The following is a 25,687-nucleotide window of genomic DNA, read 5'->3' as shown; positions in this document are numbered from 1 at the left end:
CTCCAGTCTGCTCTCAACTATTTACAACCATAAACCCAATAATTATGGAGATGCAGCAAAAGACAAAGATGCAAGAAACAGTCTTAACAAAAAAGCCACTTTTATTGAAAATGAGATTCAAACCTCAAAATTAATATTACAATCATGAGAGAATGCCAAACAAATTCAATTTACAATTGCAACATACAAAGCAAAGGCTTTACGCGAGTTGGGACCCACATACCTGAGGGACTGCCTATCGCCCTATGCCCCCTGCAGAACCTTACGTTCTGCGGGAGAAAATCTGTTGGTCGTTCCTGGCCCTAGGGAGGCACGCTTGGCCTTGACCAGGGTCAGGGCCTTTTCAGGTCCTGGCCCCTGCCTGGTGGAATGAGCTCCCGGGAGAGCTGCGGGCCCTGCGAGATCTTCCATCGTTCTGCAGGGCCTGCAAGACGGAGCTCTTCCACCAGGTTTATGGTTGAGGCCAAGGCTAACATCTATGCCCCCCGCAGGACCCGGGACCTGGAATTAGGATGGGGGATGGGACCATCAGTATCCCCTAACCCTAACCTTAATCCAAACCCTAACCCGAACCCGAACCCGAACCCTAACCCGAACCCTAACCCGAACCCTAACCCTAACCTAAACCCTAACCTAACCCTAACCCTAACAACCCTACTACTAACCCTAACCCTAACAGCCCTAACCCTAACCCTAACCCAAACCCAAACCCTAACCCTAACAACCCAAACCCGAACAATCCTAACCCTAAACCTAACCCAAACCCTAACCCGAACAACGCTAACCCTAACAGCCCTAACCCTAACCCTAATAGCCCTAAAGCTAACACCCCTAACCCTAACAGCCCTAACCCTAACACCCCAAACCCTAACCCTAACCCAAACCCTAACCCTAACCCTAACCCTAACCCTAACCGAACCCGAACCCGAACCCGAACCCTAACCCAAACCCAAACCCTAACTCTAACCCTTACCCAAACCTTAACCCTAACCCTAACCAAACCCTAACCCTAACCCTAACCCTAAAAACCCAAACCCTATCCCTAACCCTAACCATAACCCTAACAACCCAAACCCTAACCCTAACCCTAACAACCCAAACCCAAACCCTATCCCTAACCCTAACCATAACCCTAACAACCCAAACCAAAACCCTAACCCTAACCGTAACCCAAATCCACACCCTAACTCTAACCCTAAACCTAACAACCCTAACAACCCAAACCCTAACCCTAACCCAAACCCTAACCCTAACAGCCCTAACCCTAAAAACTCTAACCCAAAACGCTACCAGCTCTAACTCTAACAACCCTAACCCTAACCCTAACAGCCCTAACCTTAACCCTAACAGCCCTAACCCTAACCCTAACCCTAAGCGCCCTAACCCTAAGCACCCTAACCCTAACCCTAACCCTAACTATACCTAACCCAGGGTTTGGGTTAGGGTTAGGGTTAGGGTTAGGGCTAGGGTTAGGGTTAGGGTTGTTAGGGTTAGGGCTGTTAGGGTTAGGGTTAGGGTTGTTAGGGTTAGGTTTTGTGTTTGGGTTATGGTTAGGGTTGTTAGGGTTAGGGTTAGGGTTAGGGTTAGGGTTAGGGTTAGGGTTAGGGTTAGGGTTAGGGTTAGGGTTAGGGTTAGGGCGCTTAGGGTTAGGGCGCTTAGGGTTAGGGTGCTTAGGGTTAGGGCTGTTAGGGTTAGGGTTAGGGTTGTTAGGGTTAGGGCTGTTAGGGTTAGGGTTAGGGTTAGGGTTGTTAGGGTTGTTACGGTTAGGGTTTGGGTTTGGGTTAGGGTTAGCATTAGAGTGAGGATTAGGGTTAGGGTTTGGGTTAGGCTTAGGCTTAGGGTTTGGATTTGGGTTTGGATTTGGGTTTGGGTTAGGATTTGGGTTAGGGTTTGGGTTTGGGTTAGGGTTTGGGTTAGGCTTAGGGTTTGAGTTTGGGTTAGGGTTAGGGCTGTTAGGGTTAGGGCTGTTAGGGTTAGCGCTGTTAGGGTTAGGGTTTGGGTTGTTAGGGTTAGGGCTGTTAGGGTTAGGGTTAGTTTTGTTAGGGCTAGGGCTAGAGTTAGGGTTTGGGTTTGGGTTAGGTTTTGGGTTTGGGTTTGGGTTAGGGTTAGGGTTAGGGTTTGGGTTAGGCTTAGGGTTTGAGTTTGGGTTAGGGTTAGGGCTGTTAGGGTTATGGTTCAAGTCAGGGTTAGGGTTAGGGTTAGGGTTTTGGTTTGGGTTAGGTTTTGGGTTTGGGTTTGGGTTAGGGTTAGGGTTTGGGTTAGGGTTAGGGTTTGGGTTTGGGTTAGGCTTAGGGTTTGAGTTTGGGTTAGGGTTAGGGCTGTTAGGGTTATGGTTCAGGTCAGGGTTAGGGTTAGGGTTTTGGTTTGGGTTGTAAGGGTTAGGGTTAGGGCTGTTATGGTTAGGATTTTTATGGTTAGGGCTGTTAGGGTTAGGGCTAGGGCTGTTAGGGTTATGGTTTGGGTCAGGGTTAGGGTTGTTAGGGTTAGGGTTAGGTTCAGGGTTAGGGCTAGGGTTTGGGTTAGGGTTGTTAGGGTTGTTAGGTTTAGGGTTAGAGTTAGGGTGTGGGTTTGGGTTAGGGTTAGGGTTGTTAGGGTTAGGGTTTTTAGGGGTAGGGTTAGGGTTTGGGTTGTTAGGGTTGTTAGGGTTAGGGTTTGGGTTAGGGTTAGCATTAGAGTTAGGATTAGGGTTTGGGTTAGGTTTAGGGTTAGGGTTAGGGTTAGGGTTAAGGTTAGTGTTAGGGTTAGGGTTTGGGTTGTTAGGGTTAGGGCTGTTAGGGTTAGGGTTAGTTTTGTTAGGGTTAGGGCTGTTAGGGTTAGCGCTGTTAGGGTTAGGGTTAGGTTTGTTAGGTTGTTAAGGCTAGGGCTAGGGCTTGGGTTGGGGTTGGGGTTGGGGTTGGGGTTGGGGTTGGGGTTGGGGTTGGGGTCGGCCCGCAGGTTGGGGACCACTGCTGTAATGGTTAGATTTTAGGGGAGGATCCGTGAGACCTAGGTTCAACTCCCCAGTTTTAAAGTGCTGAGCAAGAGGGTGAAGTGTTCACAGCTATATAACGCCAAAGTTTTATTATTACAGTCGTTCAGGACAAGTTATACAAACAGAATCATAAGAGATCAAAACAGTATGGTCATTAGATATAATTCAATTGAGACAAAACTTTAAAAAAATATTTAAAATTATCTTTCTTCCAAGCTTCATATTTTGATGGCAGCTACTAAAAACTCAAAATCTGCTTAAATTTCCTCCCGGGAAAGGTGATCCCCTATTGGCTGTGGCAGATATGCTCTGGCACCTCTTTCTTCTTTGCTCTCCCCGAGTGATTATTGCAAAACAAGAAGTTAGGTTGGGGCAAACAAGTGCTTCGGGAGTGCCCCCACTGTGGATTTCCGCAGGACTGAGGTTCGAAGAGGATGAAGACATAAAATATCTGGACGATTCATTCTTAAAAGTGGGGGGGGGGGGGAACCGCGCATCAGTGATGAAGTGCCGTTTTTCTGTTTTCTGCAAAATGGCAGTACAAAATGCCTTGTCCCAAATACATCCATACAGCATCCAATTAGGTGAGACTGCAAGGGGTGTCTTCACAGTATTGTGCAGCTGGACTGCTCTTCCTGCACCTGCCAGTGAAATAAGAGCACACAAAGATGATGGATTTATGACTCCAACAAGGATGTAGGGACCACTCCCATCACTAGCAACATTTGCCATTTGGAAAGTGCTCCTCCTGAGCACCCCGAGGGAACTGATCCCTTAGAAGTTTCTGGAATTCAGTGTTAACCTTCATTATAGCTATTAACAAACATATACACTTGAAACACACAGGGTAAGCAGAGAAATTCTGCATTTGTGTGCTTAATATGGGAGCTCTTATTTCATCCCTTTGTTTTCTTCTAGAAGAAGAAGAGTTGATTCTTATATGCCGCTTTTCTCTACCCGAAGGAGGCTCAAAGCGGCTTACAGTCGCCTTCCCATTCCTCTCCGCACAACGGACACCCTGTGGGGTGGGTGAGGCTGAGAGAGCCCTGATATCACTGCCCGGTTAGAACAGTTTTATCAGTGCCGTGGCGAGCCCAAGGTCACCCAGCTGGTTGCATGTGGGGGAGCGCAGAATCGAACCTGGCATGCCAGATTAGAAGTCCGCACTCCTAACCACTACACCAAACTGGCTCTCTAGGGATTCAGATTATTATTCCCCCTTTTAGGATGGGCTTAGAAGAAGGCTGAACCCCCGGGGGGGCAAATAATAACAGATAAGTAAAAGCAAGAGGGCATGATGGAATCAAAGAGGTTCTCCTTAGGCCAGTAGATACTACTGAATACCTGCTGTTCTGAACTGAGCTTCTCCCGGTGGGGATGGGTCACCTTCTCAGTGCTCTGACAGGTACGTTGTTTGTTCAGCGTTTCTGACGAAGACGATACAGAGCTACTTGAGCAAGTAGATTCCAGCGGCTTCTGTGCCCCAGGAGTCTGGTTGGGTCGAGGATCAATGGTCTGAAATCCATCAACAGAAGCAGCCTGTGAGGTGCAGTGGTTAAAGCCTGAGAGACTGATAACAAAGTAGGGGACGGTGATGTTTTCTAAGGAAGGGCCCCTGGTGGGCGTGTCCACAGCTCTGCTTCCCAACCATATTCTGCACGATTGCACCCACTTCTAGGTTTTCTTGAAGCCTGAAGAATGTTTCAGGAACTGTCTTGCTCCCTCCACCCCCCTCTTCCCATTTTGTCAAGAGAACCTTCCGAGTACACAGAGAAACTGGCCGCTTGGAAGGTACTGGAGTTATGCAATATAAACAAAGCAATTGTGAATGTGTATGCTTCGAGTGGAGTTCCACTTTGATCTCTGACTCCTTCTTCTGCTACTTCCATCTATGGGAACTAACAGCATTTGAGAGCAGCATGGAAGACTTACCAGTGCTTTTTCTTCCCATGATACTTGGACCTGAAATGAAGACAGGGAACTGTGACAGATGGACAAACAGACTACCCCATGATGGCCCCAGACTTTTGGGATCTTACGGGCATCAGAGGGAGCATTTCATTAATTTGTCTCACCTGCACAGCCCAATGGGCGTATGAGGGCCCATAGTTGTTTGTGCAGCATTTCTGATAAAGACAATACTCAGCTTCTTGGGCAAGTAGATCCCAGCGGCTCTCTTGCCCTAGGAGTCTGGTTGGATCGGCTGGGTCCAGGACGACAGGTCTGAAATCCATCAACAGAAATAGCCAGAGAGGTACAGTGGTTAAAGCACTGAACACAAGCCTAGAAGACTAATAACAAAGTAGAGGGTAGAAAAAAATTGAGAGTCCTTTAAGGCCAGCCAAGTTATATTCAAGGTATGAGTTTTTGTGTGCACACACTTCTTCAGATGCAATATCATGGAATGAAAACAATTGGCAGTGTTGTTTTGAAAGGCATAAATAACACTTCTCTTTAAATGAAGGCAGGATAAGCAATTACAGAGCAAACGAATACAGAACCCACCAGGTCTTTAGCAATGAGTATCCTTGGCAGAACTGAAGCAGTGATCTTTGGTCAATGAAAAAGGGCGTGGCAGGTGCACAAGGGTGTCCTTACAGTCAGCTGTTAATTGCATGAAAGAACATGGGAAACTGACCTGGTCTTCCGGAGCTGGCTCATCAGGTATCGTTTGAGGGTCTCATTCTGCAAGTCATAGAATGTGGTCCAAAATATGCAGAGCCGCTCATATTGCTGGAGGAGCCAAAGGACTGTCCGAAATCCTTCTGCAATGTCAAAATCTGTTTTCCTATTTCCTTGTTCCCAGGCATAGACAGCCAGCAACTCCAGGGCATACTTTGGGGGCAGGGACTCCCCCTCTGGGAGCAGCTTTTTCCATGGATGGACATACTAGGAGGGGAAAAAATTGGGGTGTCAAAACTTGAAAGGTTTTGTTTCTGTGTTGTGTATACTCAGAAGACTCGATTCGCCATTCCATCCCCATGAAGAGAACAGAGGCAGCAGAAATAAAATGGACGGTATGGTTTTTTGGGGGGAGGGCCGGATAAAAACGGACACTTTCCAAAAACAATGGGATTATTTTAAAGGCACCCAAAATAAACAGTAAAATATCTCCAAACCACCTCTGAGCATCCTTTGCCTTGAAAACCGCAGGGGGTCACCTTAATTCAGCTGCAACTTGATAGCCTCCAGGGAGGGTGGTATACAAATTTAATAAATAAATAAATGACAACAAACAGGAAACAGCAGTAAACAGATAGCTCTTGTTTGTATTAAAGCGTTGGGACTAGTGCTAAATAAATGTATCTGCTGTAGTGCTTTGAGTGTCAGACTTGTCAGTTCCCTATCAAATTTCTCAATGAACAAACTTGGCATTAGCCATCCACTGGCATTAGCCATCCACTTGGCATTAGCCATCCACTTGGCATTAGCCATCCACTGATGTAGGGATAGAAAGCTCATGATGATTCTTGCTGAAATTGACTTGATAGGCAACACACTGATCAACATAGCCCCAGAAACCCCACCCCAACTGACAACAGGCCTGTTCCCAGGGGAACTAGTCCTGTGCCAAGGTGCACACAACATCTCCCTTACGATATTGCCTCAAGGTCAGACACACTGATAACGTCCAAGCTCCCCTCTCCCACAGTTCCATCCTCCCAACAAAGAATTTTGCAATTAGACTACAAAAATAAGCCAGCAATGCAAAGCAATAAAAATAGGTCCAATCAGTTAGACTTTCCCAGGCCCACTCCCCATTGACAGGTTATAGGAGCCCTTCCCAGTTACAGATGATGACAGCACACAGAATGACAAGGGGCACTGATGGCATGGGCAGGTGACCCCTCACTGACAAATGACAATGCCAAACAATCATGGCAGATGGCTGGCAGCCAGGTAGATCCTGCCATTCTGCCCCGCCAAAAGAACTAGGATCTTAGAAAACCAGGTTCAAATCTCCACTCTGCCATGGAAGGTGACCAGGTGACCTTTGTTTAGTCACTTTCAGTTTGAGTGAGAGTAAAAGTGCTGAGACCCAAAACTGCAGCACATTATGAGGAAAACTGTGAGGAAAACATTATGAGGAAAACCGTGAGGAAAACATTATGAGGAAAACTGTGAGGAAAATTCAACACACCAAGGCAGTGGTTCTCAAACAGCCCTTTCACAGTGGTCGCGACAGGGCAAGCAGCTTGGCTGGGGGAGGGCGCTGCCACTGTTGCTGCTCCTCCTGCAGGCGCCCGTGCTTGGCTGCCAGCCGCTGCAGCAGTGCCTCCAGTGCAGCGCAGTCTCCCACCAGGCTCTCCAGGTAGCAGTGCAGCTTGGCAGAACAAGGGGCAGAACTGAACTAGGAAACCCCGGGAAAAAACCAATTTCTATACCATCATGAACAATGGATCTTCACGCCATTGGTCAGTTTCGGTTTAATTTCTGTGAAAGAACCCTTGCATAATCTTATGGTTGGGGGGTCACCCCAACAGGAGGGACTGTATTAAAGGGCCGCGGGATTAGGAAGGTTGAGAACCACCGCATTAAGGCCTCTTTACACTTCAGAGCAGAGCAATCTTGACAAGCGGCTGTACCTCATTGTACCAGTGCATCAGCAGGCGGATGAGGTCCTTCAGTTTAGCTGGCCGGTCTCTGATGAAGTCCCTCTGTAGCTCAGTGAAGCAGGGAAAGAACTCACCACCACGGCTGCTGCTGCGGATCAGGTCAATGTATACTTGTGGGGAAGGCTTGGTGCCTGTCAACTGGCCTATCACCAAAAAAAAAAAAGTCGGACCAAGAAGGCACAGAAAGAAGCAGTTAAGAAAAGTCTTTTATGCATACTGAACTGATTACATCCCTTTCAGGATATTATATCTGAGGAAGGGTGCATGCACACAAAAGCTCATTCATTGAATAAAATGTGGTTGGTCTGAAAGGTGCCCCTAGACTCTATATTTGTTCTGCTGCTTCCGATGAGCACAGATACCTGCTTGATTCTATCTTATGCGTACTGTTCGGCTTCATTGCAGAACTTTACAGAACAAGCAGGTCTTGGTTAAGTTGCACTGAAGCTTTGAGCTATATGAAAATGATCAGAACCCTATAAAGCTGCCCAGAATGGCAAGTGAGTAGTAGTATTAGAAGGTGATATTTTTTTTGTATTTAGAAGCCCCTCGTAATATGAGGCCCTCCTCTGTAGTTTATTTCACTTGTGCATAAATTCAGCTGTGCATCCAAGCCAAAACTTAACTAAAATGCTTCTAAAGAAGATAGTTATTGATCTTCCCACACCTTTCAGAGGGTTATTGCTTAGGTTGCCCTTGATACTGTAGCACTCCAGTGTAAAAAGAAGATAGAAGGCTAAATGAGAGTAATCATAGAATCATAGAATCACAGAATCATAGAGTTGGAAGGGGCCATTCAGGCCATCTAGTCCAACCCCCTGCTCAACGCAGGACCAGCCCTAAGCATCCTAAAGCATCCAAGAAAAGTGTGTATCCAACCTTTGCTTGAAGACTGCCAGTGAGGGGGAGCTCACCACCTCCTTAGGCAGCCTATTCCACTGCTGAACTACTCTGACTGTGAAAATTTTTTTCCTGATATCTAGCCTATATCGTTGTACTTGTAGTAATCAAACTCCTGTCGGGGGAGACCGAGCCCAGAAGCTGTCGCCACCCTCTGTTCCAGCTGAAAAGAAGCCTCCATCCCCCCCCCCCCCTGCAAAGGTACGTACCAAGAGCATCAAAGGCCGGCAGCACAGTGAACTCAATAGACTCTTTGAGATCATAAGACTGGAGCTTGAAGCTGAGTATAAGTGGGTTCAACTGCTTGGTTGGCTCAAACCATACATCTATGTTCTTTTGTTCTTTGTTCTTGAATTCTTCAAGCCTCCTTTGAATCTCCTGGATGATCTCCTTCCGGTGAAGTTCTTGATCCCTGTATTTCTTGAAGGTGGTGAAAAACACCACAAGACTGGCACTGGAGCCTCCTTTCAGAGCGGTGCCTTTCCCTGACGAGCCTCCCTGTGAAGGAGAATGGTGAATCATTAAGTCTACACAGCATGAGCAGGAAGGGTTGCATCTCAGGGGCAGGGACCACCAGGGTGCCTAACTGTGTCCCTGGGGACACCTCTCTGTCAGTGATTGGCTATCCTTCCCTTCCACTGGGATCAGCCATGGGCTGTGGATGGAGTGGGGTTGTGCTGCGATGTGTCATTAATGGTTCATTACCCAAAAAGCCTTGGGTGTGTTTGTATAAGAGTCTCTGTGCAAAGGACAGAAATGAGCTGTGCTTCCTTCTTCTTGCACGTAAGCAGAGAGATCCTTGCAACAAGCAACCTTTTCCTGCACACACACATGCGCATATGCACACACCCTAAGAACCAAGGGGGCATTCTGAGCAATCTCTATGGGACAGAAGATATTTGTGATGCCAACCTGAAGGGGGAAGGCTTTCCTCATGCCTGCAGTATTCAATTAATTGCATTTTATGTCCCAATGTGTGTCCCAAAGCAGCTTATATTGCTATACTCTCCTGCAGCTTGTCCTCGCAACAACTCGATGAGGTAGGCTTGGCTGAGTGTGATTGGCCCACGGGCCACCCAACAGGCCTAATTCCTTTAATGAAAAAACCAACTGCCCTGCAAGGAAGGACTGAGGGGTATTGCTAGCCAGCTGATCACTCTGTTGCTACTGGTCAGGGAGAGAGGCTGGATGGATACGGTGGGGAACCACCCAAAAATTGGCACAGGGGTTTGGGTGCAGAAGGCTCCTGCATTGGAGAGGATGGAAGCATCACCAGAATAGCTGCATTGTACTCTTCTTCCTCGGCCACCTTGGGTAACCGTCCCAATTGACCAGCCTGTCACATAGTGGAAAGGCGTTATCCAAGTGGAACAGACCATGAAATGGGAAACATACATTCGCACACACACACACACATGGTGCCTTCAAGTCTCTCCACCTCTTCCCCCAAAATAGCAGCTCTGAAGTGCCACTATTATGGCTAGGCATTGCTATTTACCCTGGTTGGTCGTCCAAGATCCCTAGAGCAGGGGTAGTCAACCTGTAGTCCTCCAGATGCCCATGGACTACAATTCCCATGAGCCCCTGCCAGCAAATGCTGGCAGGGGCTCATGGGAATTGTAGTCCATGGACATCTGGAGAACCACAGGTTGACTACCCCTGCCCTAGAGGATGCACAATTCCCCCTTCCATTCCCATCCCAAGCCCTCTGACTGGTCCAAATTTATTTACCCCGCCCCCGCCCGGGGTTAACATGGCCCATCAACTCCAAGGAGGCAACAGCACCCACCTTGACCACCTTCGCAACCTGGGGCTGGGGCGGAGGCGCATCTTTGAAGCAATTCTCCTTCAGAAACGGACAGATGAGGTCAATGGCCCAGGACGAATCTCTCAAGAACTTCTGGTCAGGCTGGAGGTCGTTGACAATAAACGTATCCAGCTGCTGGGCATCCGTGCTGTAGAGCTCCTTCGGAGGCAACGATGCCGACACCGGACTGAGGGAAGGGTACAGCTGCTGCCGCCGCCTCAGGACTACCTCTGGCTTTAGTTTCCCAGATGGAAAGAAAAGGAATCACAAAGCAAGATAATGTAATAGTCCTCTCTGTATTATTAGTAAAAGTCCAAATAATGATAAAGAGTCAACCGAAACAGGATCCTAGGTAAATAACCCGCTTTCTGTGTATCTTCATCAGTGGTTGCTCTGCAGGGTAAGTAAACAGGTTGAAAATATACCCATATACACTTTCAACAAACCATAATTCATAATTTCACAAAGCTACAATAAGACATACTTTCCAATGTAGTTATGTTATAGTAATATGTATCACATTGGCAAATGCTCATCACAGTCTGGGGATTTCATAAGGTGCCCATGAAGGCTACCTTCAATTAACATTTATAGAGAAGCTGGCAGTTACAGGTGTAGTCAATTAGTTAAAGGGGCCAGATCCATTACAGCAAATGGATCTGATTTTTACAAAAAACAATTGTAATCAAGGTTGACATTAAGACCCCCCGGCATCACAGTATTCAGATGATGAATGAAAAAACCTCCCCATTGTTGAAGGCGGATAAGAATGTTGTCCTTAGCATATAGTGAAGGTTGAAGTTGTTCCAGTCCTAAGAATGTAAATTCTTCTAAGCTATTATTATGTTCCGACTAATGTGAGACGAGGGGAGCATCTTTGATCTTGTTTCTCAATCGGCTCCTGTGTTCTGATATTCGAATGTTAAGAGGTCTAGTGCAGTGGTCCCCAACCTTTTTATCACCGGGGACCGGTCAACGCTTGACAATTTCACTGAGACCTGGGGGGGTAGTCTTTTGCCAAGGGACATCACCACCTCCTGAGCCCCTGTTGCACTTGCTTTCCCGCTGGCACCCCTGACTTCCCGCTGCCTGCTGGGGGCTGCTACCAGCAGCAGCTATGCAGTGTCACGCCGAGGGGGAGCCCCAGCCATGGCAGCCGCTGGAGAGCACCAAAGGTGAGCCGGCGGCAGACTGGCAGGGCAGCCCCCGAGGCAGCAGCCAGGGAGGAGGACGAGGAGGAGCCGCGGCCCGGTACCAACTGATCTACGAACCGGGACCAGTCCCCGGACTGGGGGTTGGGGACCATTGGTCTAGTGGACATTCCCACATAACAAAATTTACATTTGCATATAATCATGTATACTATGTTACTGGATTCGCAATTAATAAATTGTTTAATATGTACCTTAAAGCCATTGGTATGCTGATACTCCTTAATTTCCAGCATTTATTTACCTACCATGCATTTGCCACAACAATGATTGCCCAATGGTAAATTGTTAATAGGGTGTTTTATGGGCCTGATGATATCCTGAATATTTCTGCCTCGACGCCACGCAATAAGTGATCTTTCCTTACAGCCCTCAATATGGTAAACCATATGCCAATGTCTATATATAATTATCTGCAATTCACGAGAATAATCTGAGAACTCAAAAGATGAATTTAACCTGTTGGATTTCTGCCTGATTTTATATTGTAAAAGATCCTCTCGGTCTGTTCTATCAGCATAGTTTTTTGCGGAATTAATAGTCCACAATGGGTAGCCCCGAGCAGTTAAATCATTACTTAAAGTGACGCATGCCCGTTTATATTTGATAGCATCTGAGTTGTTTCTTTTGGTGCGCAAAAATTGTCCAGTAGGTAAACTAGTTTTTAGGTGCCACGGATAAAAAGAATGTAAGTGCAATAGTGTATTCCTATCCGTGTCCTTGTGGAATGAAGACACAGCTAGCTGAACAATATGCACCCTTATGTCTAAAAAAGGAATTTGAGGGGTACTGGTTTGCATTCTAAATTGAAACAACTCAGCAGGGCCAAACAGAAAGACAGACTGAAAGGTATTATATTCACATTCAAGAATCTAAATCAATATTGTTTTCAGTACAATTCAGTCGCTGGTTCCTAAAGAGTCATTTTTAAATTGTCTGTCACAAATTCAACACGCTAAATCAATGTTGTATTTAGTGTAATTTGACCACCAGCTCCTAAAAGTACCAGGGATCCTTTAACTAATGTTATAGCAATCTTGAATGTGACTATTATACTTTAAACAATATTTTGTGGGAGGGTATCAGGAAAATAGCTTTTTAGGGAAAGCTTGATAGGCTTGATCCTTGAAAATGGCAAAAGCTATTGAGATACCATTTGGGCTTGAACCTAATACAGTAACGTACTTTCCAATAAAAAGGAAAAATAGAGGTAAAGATTATAATTAATTTTTCTGGAACACTATCTGGTCTATCTGTCTTTCAGTTTGGATTTCAGAGACTGATCTGCCTGTGTTTTTTTTAACTCCAGAAGGGTGGCAAAAGGGCTTCTCTTTGGGTAACACCACTGCCACCACCTGGCTGACGTGCAGGGTCATGAGCTAGGAGAACCAGGACTCCTAGGCACCCCTTCCAGTCCTGAGAACTCACCTCTATGTCTCCCACAGCTCCACCACCTGATTGAAAGAACAATGTTCAAAATCAGATATTTAGCTCAGCATAGAGCTAAGCAAAAGAGAGGCTAAAGAAAGTGGATGAAACATATTATTTTGGTGTTATATACAGGGCAGGTGCCTTGGCTTAAGGAGTTCTCAAACTTCTTAGCTCACCTTGCAGCCACATGGTCCACAATGGCTGCTCACCTCTTCTCGCAAAAGCAAGCTCCTTCCTTGATGGTCAGCAGGCAAAAGACCCCCTCCTTCAACAGCATCAAATATATACCTTCCTATCCTCTCCCCACAGCAAGCCCCTTTTTGCTAGGCAGTCCGGGAGGTTCTCCTCCCTCAGCCCTGGTAACCTGTTTCCTAGACAGACCAATTAACATTAACTGTCCCTCCCTTCTCCATAGCACAAAGGGAAAAAAACTCTTTCTGACTGAAATAGCAAGAAGGGAGGGCATTTCACCACACTCTTGCTTACCCCTGGCCAGGCTAAACAATTGGAATCCGCAACAGTGCTGGCCCTAAACCACTTAAGGGTTTATAGACCCAAATTAGGGCATTGATTGATATCCAGGATCAAACTGGCAGCCAGTACAAATCAGTGTGGTGAGATATGGGCAGCAAGGCCCAGGTTACAGTCAGGAAGCCTCACCAGGGACAAAGAGGTCTCTCAGATCATTCAAAGGCAGCCCCCAGCAGGTGCATTACAGCAGAGGAGTCTGAAATTACCTGCAGTCAGGTTAGAGACTCCTGCAGGAAGGGGTGCAGCTGGCAGGGGAGCCTAAATGGACCGGAAGTGCTGCTGGCCACTGCTGCCACTTTACAGGAATGAGACCGAATGACAAGACTGGATCTTCAAGAGAAGTCCAGTTCTACTCTCCAAGGTGTGACCACAAATTTCCAGCTCCACACTTGTTCAGGAAGAGCAATTCGACATGCACTGGCTTAATGTGGAAGCTTTAGGCCCCCGCCCCACGCTTTCTTTTCCAGAACATGGAGATGCTGTTTCTCATTCGGGAGAGCTTTGGGGACAGGTGACTCCTTCAAAGGGAGCAGTAACTTATGGAAAAGCAAGAGACCAGAGAGAGGAGACTCCATGAGGAGGGTGTGAATTCACCCCAGCTGCTAGTACTTGGAAGCCTACGCATGAGGAAAGGGAACTGCAGCACCACACAAGCCATCTGTTCCAAAAGCCACTCACCGGCACTGCCCAGTGAGGACGGCAGCACTTCTGCTGAGAGCAGCGTTCAGCTTCCTGTGCGAGCAGATCCCAGCGGCTCCCCTCGCCCACGATCCCAGTTGGGTCGGCTGGGTCCAGGATGATGGGTCTGTAATTCAGTAACAGCAACAGCCCCCATGAGGCACAGGGCTAGGGGGAGGCCCAGAACAGCTTTCTCACTGCTGTGGTGAGCCCAATGTCACCCAGTCAGCTGCATCTTGAAGGCACTTCCCCCCCACTGTCACCACTAGTATATCTTTTACCTTTGCAGGCCATGGTTGCAGAGGAAGTTTATGCAATGTACTGCAGGCAAAGGGCAGCTTTCTGCAATGCGACAGGCAGAGAGCCTTGCTAGGAGGAAAGGGGAAACTGCAGGCACACAAGATTCACACTTTCACCTGCAAAATGAAAGACTCACCTGGGCTTCTGGAGCTGCCTATGCAGGTACGATTTCAAAGTCTCGTTCTCAAAGTCATAGAATGTGGTCCAAAATATGCAAAGCTCCTTGTATTGCTGGAGGAGCAGCAACACCGTCCGAAATCCTTCTGCCATGTTAAAATCTGGCTCTCGACTCCCTTTTTCCCAGGCATAGACAGCCAGCAGCTCCAGGGCATACTTCGGGGGCAGGGACTCCCACTGTTGGAGCTGTGGGTTGTACCGATGGATGTACTAGGAGGGTGGGGAAAAGGTTTCGTTTTTATCTGTTCTCTACTTAGAAGATTCAGTTGACCATTCCATTCCCACAGAACAGCAGAAATGAGATGGGGGATGTGAGGGTTGTTTGGTACAGTTGCATGCTATAGATGGCACATAAAGTGCCTTAGAGCTACTTGGCAAAAGTCTTTTTTTGCAATGGGAACTGCTTACGATGGCCAGAATGTGTATTTGAGACAGGGGTGGGTGCTCAGCAATTTACGGTGAATATAAACCTCTCCCTCGGTCCCTCTGATATGAGGGTAATGGATCTGCTGCCTTGCAGGGCCTGGGAAGTCTTGACAAGCGGCTTTACCTCTTTGTACCAGTGCTTCAGCAGGCGGATGAGGCTCTTCAGTTTAGGTGGCCGGTCAATGATGAAGTCCCTCTGTAGCTCAGTGAAGCAGGGGGAGAACTCACCACCTTGGTGCCGGCTGCTGCTGCTGCTCTTGATCAAGTTAATGTACACCTGAGGATCAGGCTTGGAGCCCTTTTTGTACTGCCCTGCCACAGAATGCAAGAAGGCACGGAATGAAAAAGGCAGCTCAGAAATGCCCCCTTATGCCCACATCACCCCATGTTCTCACTGATCAGACCCCGGGAGATGAGTCCACACCATAGTAACTGGAAAGGTGAACTTGCATTTTAAACGCCACAGTAATAAGCATGTGGACTAGGGCAGGGAGGAACCTGAAAGGAGGCAGGCCAAACAAACAGAGGGTGACCCTTCTCATCTCTTTGGGCCCCAACCCATGTGGATTTAAAATATTTTTTCTCCAAATCAATAGGGTTCAAAGCTGATCTGCAAATTTTAGGAGAATGGGAGGGCGGGTGGGAATATGTCATACTGTCCCTCGCCATTTCAGTTAAGAAGTCTTCATCCCTTGAGGAGACATCCTCACCAAGAGCATCAAAGGCTGGCAACACATCAAAATCAATCGAATCCCTGAGATCAGGAGAGTGGAGCCGGAAGTTGAGTGCTCGCGGGTTCGGATTTTGGAGGGGCTCAAAAGTTATTGCTATATGCTCTCCACAATTTTCCTGGAATTCTTTGAGCCTCTTCCGCATCTCCTGGATGATCTCTGGCCGTCTTTCAGCCAGATCTTTGTAGTCCTTGAAGTTGTCGAGAAACACCACCAGGTCGGCGTCTGAGTTCCCTTTTAGAGCCGTGCCTTTCCCCAACGAGCCTCCCTGCAAAGGAGAGTTACATTTTGCCACATGTAGTAATATAATTCCAACAAATTGCACATCACAGCCAATAAAAGCCCTAAGCAGTATAACTTTACAACGTAATGCAACAATAACAAAAGTTGGCATTGAGTAATTAAAATGCCTCCAGAATCAAAGATGTAGCACAAAACAAAATGACTTACCAACTGAAGGCTTTGAAAACTAAGTTTAATAAGATTAGTAAGAGAAAATAAATGCATATTAAGAGAATCTAAATGTATTAAAGGATTGCATTACTAGAAGATAAAGGAGAAAATAGAAAATAATGACGTTATAATGCTCTTGCAGAAAACTGTACTGTTACTTTTTTTTGTTTTGTATTTTGTTTGGGGGTTTTGTTTGTTTGTCTTTTTGTTTACTTCTAAGACTGTTTCACTCTGCTGTCTTTTATTAATGAAAATCTTTAATAAAAATGATATAAAAACAGAGATGCAGCATAAAACAAAATCCAAAAACCTTTAATGGCATGTGGAAGGTAATGTCTGTGCAGAAATGAGTAAAGCTGCACAAAACAAGGCAACAAAGTCAGGAATCAGAGCGCAACTGCAGAGAAAGTCAACCAGAAACACAATGAAAAAGAGATTATTCTGCTTGGCACTTAATGAACATGGGTGGATCTCATGGATTTCCCAAGCACATAACCCATGTGGAAGCCAAAGGAAACACAACCCAGAACGACACATTTTAAGCCCAGTGGCACCTTTAAGGCCAACAAAGTTTTATTCAAGTTATGAGCTTTCCAGTGCATGCATGCTTGCTCAGCTACAGTGTCATGGAATGGAAGTAATTAGTTCATACTTATAGGCAAAGTATGAGAGTAAAATAATATACCGCATAATGGAATATAGGAAAAACCAGAAATTTGGAATTGTTTGTATTCACTTGAGATTGAGTTGCATGGGAAATATTTTGGGTTCAAATAAAGGTGAATAATAGGAGAATAATGAGCAAATTCAATGGCCTCTTGTGGCGCAGAGTGGTAAGGCAGCCGTCTGAAAGCTTTGCCCATAAGGCTGGGAGTTCAATCCCAGCAGCCGGCTCAAGGTTGACTCAGCCTTCCATCCTTCCGAGGTCGGTAAAATGAGTACCCAGCTTGCTGGGGGGTAAACGGTCATGACTGGGGAAGGCACTGGCAAACCACCCCGTATTGAGTCTGCCATGAAAACGCTAGAGGGCGTCACCCCAAGGGTCAGACATGACTCGGTGCTTGCACAGGGGATACCTTTACCTTTACTTTAATGAGCAAATATACAATCAATTGCTGACAGCAGTTAGTTGAGACCTTGCCCTTATGCCCCCTTCTTCTCCACTCAAATGTGGAAGCATCTTAGGGCATCATCTTCTTTGAAGCAGAGCATTTGGTTGTCTCCTCTGTTCTCAGACAACAGAAAAACATATCAATATACCATCAAAATGGGGGACTTCCAGGGCCATTTCCCACGGCTTAAAAATAGCACAATGGTTGCTAATTGAAAACGCTACTAATTTGGCATTACCCACGACGTCGTAGACAATCTGCAACACTCCTGAAACCGATCAGCAATAAGCGCTTCGTTTTAGCGCTTTCAGGGGAATCCAGAAAAGTGGATTCACCCTCCGGATAGCGATACACTCCTGCAACCAATCTGCAACACTAGCGCTAAAGACCTGTGCGTTACCATTGTTGCTGGTTCTTCAAAGTCCCTCCCCCTGGCTCTCTTCTCTGAGCTTCCGGCGAAGCGATCGCCATTTTTTTTTCTCGGAGCGAGCGGGGATAAACGCACCGGCGAGCCTCTTTCTGTTTAGAGGCTTCCCTGGCTTCATTCCTTCACCTTTAGTCACTAAGCACAAACCACTTAAAAGCCCGTTTGCTGAAATAAAGTCCCTTTATTTTTTACACATAAATTCAGCCGAAAATCGAGCCCGTGAGAAGGGGGGGGGAATTTTTTTTTATCACTCGAGGCAGCGTGCAAACGATCATACAATCAAACGACAGCTCACATTAGGCAGCTGGATGGGTCTCTCCGTAGCAACGAATCTACACAGATTCGTTGCTATGGGTCTGTTTTTTTTTTAAAAAACCTTTCTTAAAGGGAAAGCGGCTGTTTGGGAGCATGCTAACGGCTGCCCATTGGCTGCTTGACGGCCAGGGGTGGGACGAGCTTGGCAATAGCGCTTCCTTTCTAGCGATTTCTGCCGAGACCGGAAGCCTGTGGGAAACGCTAAAAAACGCAACTGATTCCACTACAAAGCCAGGTGTGCAAAACGACGAATTCCACTATTTTAAATGGCGATTTTTCATTCCGCAAACAATTTGCAACAAAGATCCCTGTGCGAAAAGGTCCCCAGTTTGGGTAAGGGCAGATTTGTTGCTGAAGGGTTTGCTTCAGAGCTCTCACTTTCTCTCTCCTTTTGACACTAAAAGGAGCCCAACAAATTTCGTATCCTGGCACAGTAGTGTTAATTAGCCTCTCTGGAACTCAAACAGTTGGCTAAAAGCTGCTGAAAACTATTTAGAGTTGTCATATATCAGCCCTCCCAGGATTGAAGTCTGTGAGAAGATGGAGTGACACTCAAGTCGAAGCTGAAACCAGTTGTCTTTAAAGACTTTAAATCTGACTAACCAACTTCTTGGAAAAGATTTTGAGGCTAGAATTTCTATAGAATCTCCTATTTGACTACTGTTTGTTTAACACCCTGCTGGGAGCTGCTATAGTGACAGGCATGTGGGCTTGTGTTTACATCAGAAGATTAAAACTGATATATGGTTTGAAGGACTTATATTCATCTAAGGAGTTACATTCAAATCGTTGTTGAAAAGGACTAGTCTATGAAAAAGAAAGTAATAGTCTTGACGCATGAGAAAGAAGGACAGGTGCAACTACAGAGTCTTCTTAAACGTTTGCAATAAACAGTGAATGGGAAAACAAGATGTTTAAAGAAGTGAAGTGCACATATATTAGACTTCATCTTTGCTTAGAAGAATATTCTAGTAGAAAGAAACTGTGGAAGTGAAATGTGGCTATACACAGAAGAGTGTGGGAAGGTGAGATAAGAAGATCAGAATACTTGATAATGAGTGAGGATGTGAAAATGGCAAGCCAGCATGCCAGAGGCAAAAAACAAACAACCAAAACACAGAAAATGACTCTAAAATGGATCAAATAATTAGCCTACTTACATCCTTCCAAAAGGATGCTACAGACAATTTCAAAATTTTGGAGAAGCTGGTGAAGGTGGAGCAAAGATTTAGCAAAGCAGATACAGGAATTAAAGATGTGAAAAAAGACATCTATCACTTGAACAAGTTGGAAAACAAAGAGGGTGAAATCACAACAGAAATAAAATCAATTGGAGAAAGACTCAATGGTGAGGCGGATAGGCGGGAAAAGGCTGGAAATGATTGAGAAAAAGTAATTGATATTTCAACAGTGTTTGAACTTCATCAAAAAGAGACGATACTGGGGTTCAGAGGACTCAATGAAGACGGAGAAAATATAAGAGATAAAATGGTTGGAGCCCTGGCTAAATTTCTGAATTGGACGCCATGGAGGTTTTAGTAGATCAGGTATTTAGGGTCAACTCTAAGGTTGCATATGACAAAGGATTATCTAGAGATACTTTGACCTTCTTTATTAGGAAACATCACAGAGATGCTATTCTTAAATTACATTCTATAAATAGAATGGAAGTAGCAGTGTTAAAAGAAACCCCAGTGAGAATTCTGAAGAATAGGAAGGAGTACATGTTTTTGGTTTCCTATCTGAAGAAAAAAGATATCCCATTTAAATGGTAAGAACTAGAATGACTTTAGATTTAAATCCAAAAACTCACATTGTTAAAGCAAACAAAATAATTATTTCAAAAAAATAAGAAACTATAAATAGACGAATCTGTAGAAGAAGTTTAAACACTTGTTATAGCAAGTTGAACAGTGCCCCATGATCACCATGGGACCCATAGGGCCTTTCCTGGCCCTTCTATGTATCCCCCCCCCCGCACACTTGGGAGGGCTGCAGAGGAGCACCCCAAGGCTACCTTGGGTGCTATGGAGCTGGTGAGTAATTACATTACAATCTACTTATTCAAATGAATTATTTAAAAAAATTAAAATATAGATGACATTTGGCCTTTCTGAGGGATTGTTAAGAATGCAAGCTAGCACATGTAGTGAGATAAAAAACCAATATCCTTGTTTAGTCCTGGAGATTATTATAACATCCAGAATTATAGAACAGCCCCCTCCACATGCCCTAACAAATGCAGGGCATGGGAGAGTCTTCTTTTCTTCCTCCTTCCTTTCTCCCTCCCCCTCTTTCTGTCTTCCTTTGTTAATCCTACTTCATCTGTCCTTCCTTCCTTCCTTCCCCTCCCTCCCTCCCTCCCTCCCTCCCTCCCTCCCTCCCTCCCTCCTTCCTTCCTTCCTTCCTTCCTTCCTTCCTTCCTTCCTTCCTTCCTTCCTGAAATGATGGTTCCATTCAGAAGAACATAAAAGTCAGATGTACACAGATCCTCACGGATCCTTCACTTTTTAAAAATGAAACCTAACAAAAGTAGTATCAAATCGCGCGTGGGGGACAGGACTAAGACTGGACACACACAAAAAATGGATCCAACATGTTGGGGCACCACAGCAGCCCCAAAACGTGGGTCCAAGGGTCGGATCCTCATCAATTCATATGATTTTTACTTTCAAACAGAATAAAATCACCTTCATTCACGAGGATCCATGAGTAGCTGTGTATTTTAACCACATTTTTGCCCCATTGTGACACCATGATTCTGTGAACGCATGATTTTTGTGGTGCTGCCTACAGTCTAAGACACGGTCTACAGAATGAAGATGGTTTTATTTCATTTCAGTGTAAAAATCATATGAATTCATGAGGATGTTTGAAATCATCTAGATCCGGCTTATACCCACACCCTTTGCATGCTGCCATAACCCAAATAATGATTAAACAAAAGGAAACACAATAATAGAAATTTACTGTGACCTTTGTGCCTATACGTTGGGTTATTTGCTTTCACTTTGTATTTTTTGCCCATTGTATTTCCTTTTGTTTTATCAACCCCCAGGTGAAGTCTGCATGGATTACAGAGAGGAGAAAGGCTGGGAGGGAGAAAAAAAAAAGAATTGGTTCTTATATGCCTCTTTTCTCTACCAGAAGGAGTCTCAAAGCGGCTTACAGTCGCCTTCCCTTTCCTCTCCCCAAAACAGACACCCTGTGAGCGAGGTAGGGCTGAGGGAGCCCTGAGATTACTGCTCGGTCAGAACAGCTTTATCAGTGCTGTGGCGAGCCCAAGGTCACCCAGCTGGCTGCATGTGGAGCAGGAGCAGGGAATCAAGCCCAGCTCACCAGGTCAGAAGTCCATGCTCCTAACCACTGCACCAGGTTGGCTCCTGGAAGGAAGGAAGACAAAAAGAAAGACAAAAAGAAAGAGAGGAAGGAAGAAGAAAGACAAAAAAAAAAGAAAGACATAAGGGTGGAAGGAAAAGAGAGAGAATTCAAGGAAGGAAGGAAGGAAGGAAGGAAGGAAGGAAGGAAGGAAGGAAGGAAGGAAGGAAGGAAGGAAGGAAGGAAGGAAGGAAGGAAGGAAGGGGCTTCCCTACCCCCTACTGACTCACATGCCGTGCTGTTCTCGATACAGTGGGGATGGATGTGAGGGCCAGCTGGGAAGCCTCTCCACTGATGAAGGATCCTTACCTTCTCTCTCCACCCCCAGTCACCCACACACCCACCCCCTGCTCCCATGAGAGCAGAGAATAAAGCAGGGGCCAGGATAGAAGGCCTCCCTGCTGCTGAAGGGCCCCCTCCCCTTCTGTCTCCCACCCACCCAAACCCCCCACTGCTCCTGTTTAATTAAACACTTTCAGTGAAGAAAGTGATATAAGGTTATGAATTCTTCGATGTTTATAGTTACTCGCACTAATTGCCACACCACATTTTTCCTTGTCTCATCTGGAGATGGAAGGAACACACCCACACCTTTTGTAGTGCCCGGCCTTCCACACTCACCTTAATCACCTTCAGCACCCCCAGGTGGGGCTCAGCTGCTTTCTTCCTCTGCAGGAACTTGTGGAGTATGTCAATGGTCTTACACGCTTCGACCAGGAAATCCTCATTGGGCTGGATGTTTTCAGAGATGAATACATCCAACTTCCTTGTGCCTGTCATGTACAGCTCCATGGCAGAGATGCAGGCTGGAGAGCTGATTCCAGCTGGCTTCAGGGAAACCACTAAGAGAGAGAGAAATCTACAGCACAGTTTGGGGCTGCACTTACCGTTTCACTTTCAGTCTCTTAGAGCATTTTCATTTTCCAGAATGCAGCTTCAGTCGAGAGCAGCAGACCCAATGTGTGCATTGAAATGAACAGATGCTGCTTCTGGACAGATCCATTCATCCAGCCCAGAACTCCCTCCATCACTTGCAAGCCGATGACACCCCGCTGTAAACCTCCACAGCGCATGACTAGTTAGCAGTTAGGCTTTGAGTCCGTGTTCACCCGTCCCATTGGTGTTCCAGGCAAGCAGTAAACCATTCAAAAAATGGGGGGGGGGGAGAGGAGAGATACTCCAGGGTGGCTGGGGAACCGGAGGGGCTGCTGGGGGCTGAGGCTTGGGAGAGCTCAGAATGGTCAGCTGGTGTCTTTCAAGAAGACCTGCCAAAGGATGCACTTTTCCGTGGTCCATCCTCAGGCTCACAGTGGACCTGTACCCACTCCAGTGAACACATGTACAATCAGTGCGCACTTCATTTTTCTGTGATGCATACTGAATAATGTGAAAGAGCCTCTTGTGGCGCAGAGTGGTAAGCGGCAGAAATGACTCAGCCTTCCATCCTTCCGAGGTTGGTAAAATGAGTACCCAGCTTGCTGGGGGGTAAACGGTAATGACTGGGGAAGGGAATGGCAAACCACTCCGTATTGAATCTGACATGAAAATGCTAGAGGGCGTCACCCCAAGGGTCAGACATGACTCGGTACTTGCACAGAGGATATCTCTCTCAGCCTCACCCACCTCACAGGGTGTCTGTTGAGGGGAGAGGAAAGGTAAGACTTCTTCTTCTTCTTCTTCTTCTTCTTCTTCTTCTTCTTCTTCTTCTTCTTCTTCTTCTTCTTCTTCTTCTTCTTCTTCTTCTTCTTCTTAGTTGTGTTGTGGCCATGGATCACCAGCCACTTGGAGGTAGAGTGAAGAGCTCTTTGTGTGGTATAGATAGCAAGGTGATTGCTCAGGTACACTGGGTCCAGACCCTGTATGACCTTAAAGGTGATTACCAAAACTTTAAATCTAATCTGAGATTCAACTGGCCACTAGTGCAGTTGTTGAAGGGTGGATGGATGTGGGACCTCCATGGTGTTCCTTTGATGACCCTGGTGGCTGCATTCTGGACCAGCTGTAGTTTCTGGATCAAGGTTAAAGGTAGGCTTCTGACCTTTGATTTAATGGCCTCCAAAACATTTTGTTGATTGGGTCTTGCAAACTGAGTACTGTGGTGACCTTGACTGAGTTGATCCATCTCAAGTTTGCTCTTTCTCTTTTCCTACTGACTTCAGCTTTTCCTGGCATTGTTGTCTTTTTCAGGGAATCTTGTCTTATAATGCCACCAAGTACCATAGCCTCAGTTTAGCCATTTTAGCTTTTAGGGAGAGTTCAGGCCTGATTCCATCTAGAACCCACTTACTTGTCTTTTTGATAGTCCACGATGCACACAGGGCTCTCCTCCAATACCACATTTCTGTGTGCTGGATGGTCCTTTGCAGCTCAAATCTTGCAGTTAAGTCTTACAGGTTTGTTATCCCCCCAGGAAGGTAGAGTCAGCCTCAGAGTGATACATTTCACCATTGAGCCACATGGTGGCAGCAAAGGATTATCACTCAAAGTAGGCCAAGCTCATTCCTTTTTTCAAATACTGCGGCAGCCCCCCTTTCATTTCCATGAAACTCATTGGTAACCTTCCCAGCAGATTGTAGCTCCCCTCCTTTTTGTTGCTCCACACACCCCAATCATGATGCCCCTGAATCCTTGTTTATCAAGGCCAGACAGTGGCCTTCATTCACTGGCCTGACAAATTCCTTTTCTTTTTTTCTTTGCATCAAACTGTTCCCTTAAATTGCCTTGCCTGTCACCAGGAGCCCTTTCTCCCGAGGGAGTCAATCAAAGACAGCTAATTGGGACCCAGCAGGAGGCATTGCAATTAATATGTCCCAGTGAAAGGGGGGGATCTTATAGGCTGACTTATATTCCCTCCCACAGCTGGCAGTAAAGATGCAACTGAAGGCAACCCAGGATTATAAAGGAACAGTTGGGGGACACAGTCCAAGCCAAGAAAAAGGGGTATTTCAGTACAAACGCTAAAGAAGCAGAATTTCACCCCAGGAAGTTAATTAATCCAGCTGGCTTCCTGAAGCTCTGGTGGGCAGGAATATCTTTCGGCCATCCATCAGGTTGCACTGGCCATGTCTGGAAATAAAGTTACCACATTTTTCTTGTGTCTCATAGTGCAGGCTGACCACCCAACTAGTAAGCTGGTGAAGTCTCCCACAGCCTTCATATCCGTTTCCATATTTGACATATTTATTTATTTATCATATTTTTACACTGCTGCTCCTGGACCAACCATTGCGCAGCGGTCAACAAGTTTAAAACAGAACAATCTAAAACAATTAAAACCAATCTCACACCCACCCATCGCAGTACCCCTACCATAGGTGAGTATCTCGAGGTTGGGGCCAGAAGTTGATACTTAGAAGAGGGGCCCAAGATTGTCCCTTGTGCTGCCCTCAACCAACCCGCTGTGGAAGAACTCTGTCTTATGGCCCCACAGAACTGTGTAAGTTCCGTCAGGACTATTAGCTCTTCCGGGAGCTCATTCCACCAGGCAGAGGCCAGGGCTGAAAAGGCCCTGGTCCTGGTCGAGGCCAGGGGCAGTTCTCATGGGCCAGGGAAAAGTGATGGAGTGGGGCTAGGGGAACATCTGTAAAAGGCAATGGCCACTAAATCATGGGATCCTGAAGGCACCTCGAGATGTTGGGGCTGCCACAAATGAACAGGCTGCCCTCTTTGGCTACTGGCAAGGGCTCTTGTGTTCATATAGAAAACCCTGGAAGGGCTGGCCTGAGCTTGCCCGCTGCCTCTTGCAGAGAGTCTACTTGTCTCCTCAAAGGTAAGAAGGGAGCACCAACAACAGCTTCTCCTTCCAGTCTGCCGCTTCAGTTACCTCCAGTTAACTTCAGTTACCCTCTCTTTTCTTTTGCCTGCTTTATAGATGGGAAGAGAGGAGGATGGGCAGAGGGTTAGCACTGCTGGATGCTTTCCAAGCTAAGATTCTCAACTGGCCTGGAGGGAAATGCCCTGTCCCTTTGCTAGCAGCTTAACTGGCCAGTTGACATTATTTACTTCCATGCCATAAAATGATTCTACTCTCCATTTTCACAATTCAATCCCAAGAAACAGGACACTTTTCTCCAGGCCAGTTGGCAACCCCAATTTGTTTTCAGAAGCAAAGAGTCCATACCCAGCGTGGTACAGTGGTGAAGAGCAGCGGTTTCTAATCTGGCGAGCTGGGTTTGATTCCCCACTCCTCCTCCACATGCAGCCAGCTGGGCTAGTCACAGGCC

At 46.3% G+C, this 25,687-nt stretch overlaps 1 protein-coding gene across 1 annotated transcript; it reads right to left on the bottom strand.

Annotated features, from left to right (window-relative positions):
* Window positions 1-1,963: 1,963 nt before the first annotated feature.
* On the bottom strand, window positions 1,964-22,256 carry LOC143823042 (2'-5'-oligoadenylate synthase 3-like). The gene is made up of 15 exons (XM_077308840.1): window positions 22,086-22,256; window positions 15,759-16,047; window positions 15,326-15,360; window positions 15,173-15,244; window positions 14,582-14,832; window positions 14,146-14,272; window positions 10,779-10,836; window positions 10,277-10,524; window positions 8,697-8,985; window positions 7,558-7,730; window positions 5,610-5,860; window positions 5,047-5,194; window positions 4,904-4,933; window positions 4,316-4,486; window positions 1,964-3,612 (listed from the first exon to the last, which is right to left on the bottom strand). Exons 1-15 carry the CDS (start codon window positions 22,254-22,256, stop codon window positions 3,577-3,579), a joined length of 2,349 nt encoding a protein of 782 aa, XP_077164955.1. The 3' UTR covers window positions 1,964-3,576.
* Window positions 22,257-25,687: the final 3,431 nt, after the last annotated feature.

This window comes from Paroedura picta, chromosome 13 (assembly GCF_049243985.1).
Source record: "Paroedura picta isolate Pp20150507F chromosome 13, Ppicta_v3.0, whole genome shotgun sequence".
NCBI lineage: Eukaryota > Metazoa > Chordata > Lepidosauria > Squamata > Gekkonidae > Paroedura > Paroedura picta.
This window is presented reverse-complemented; position numbering and strand designations above follow the sequence as displayed.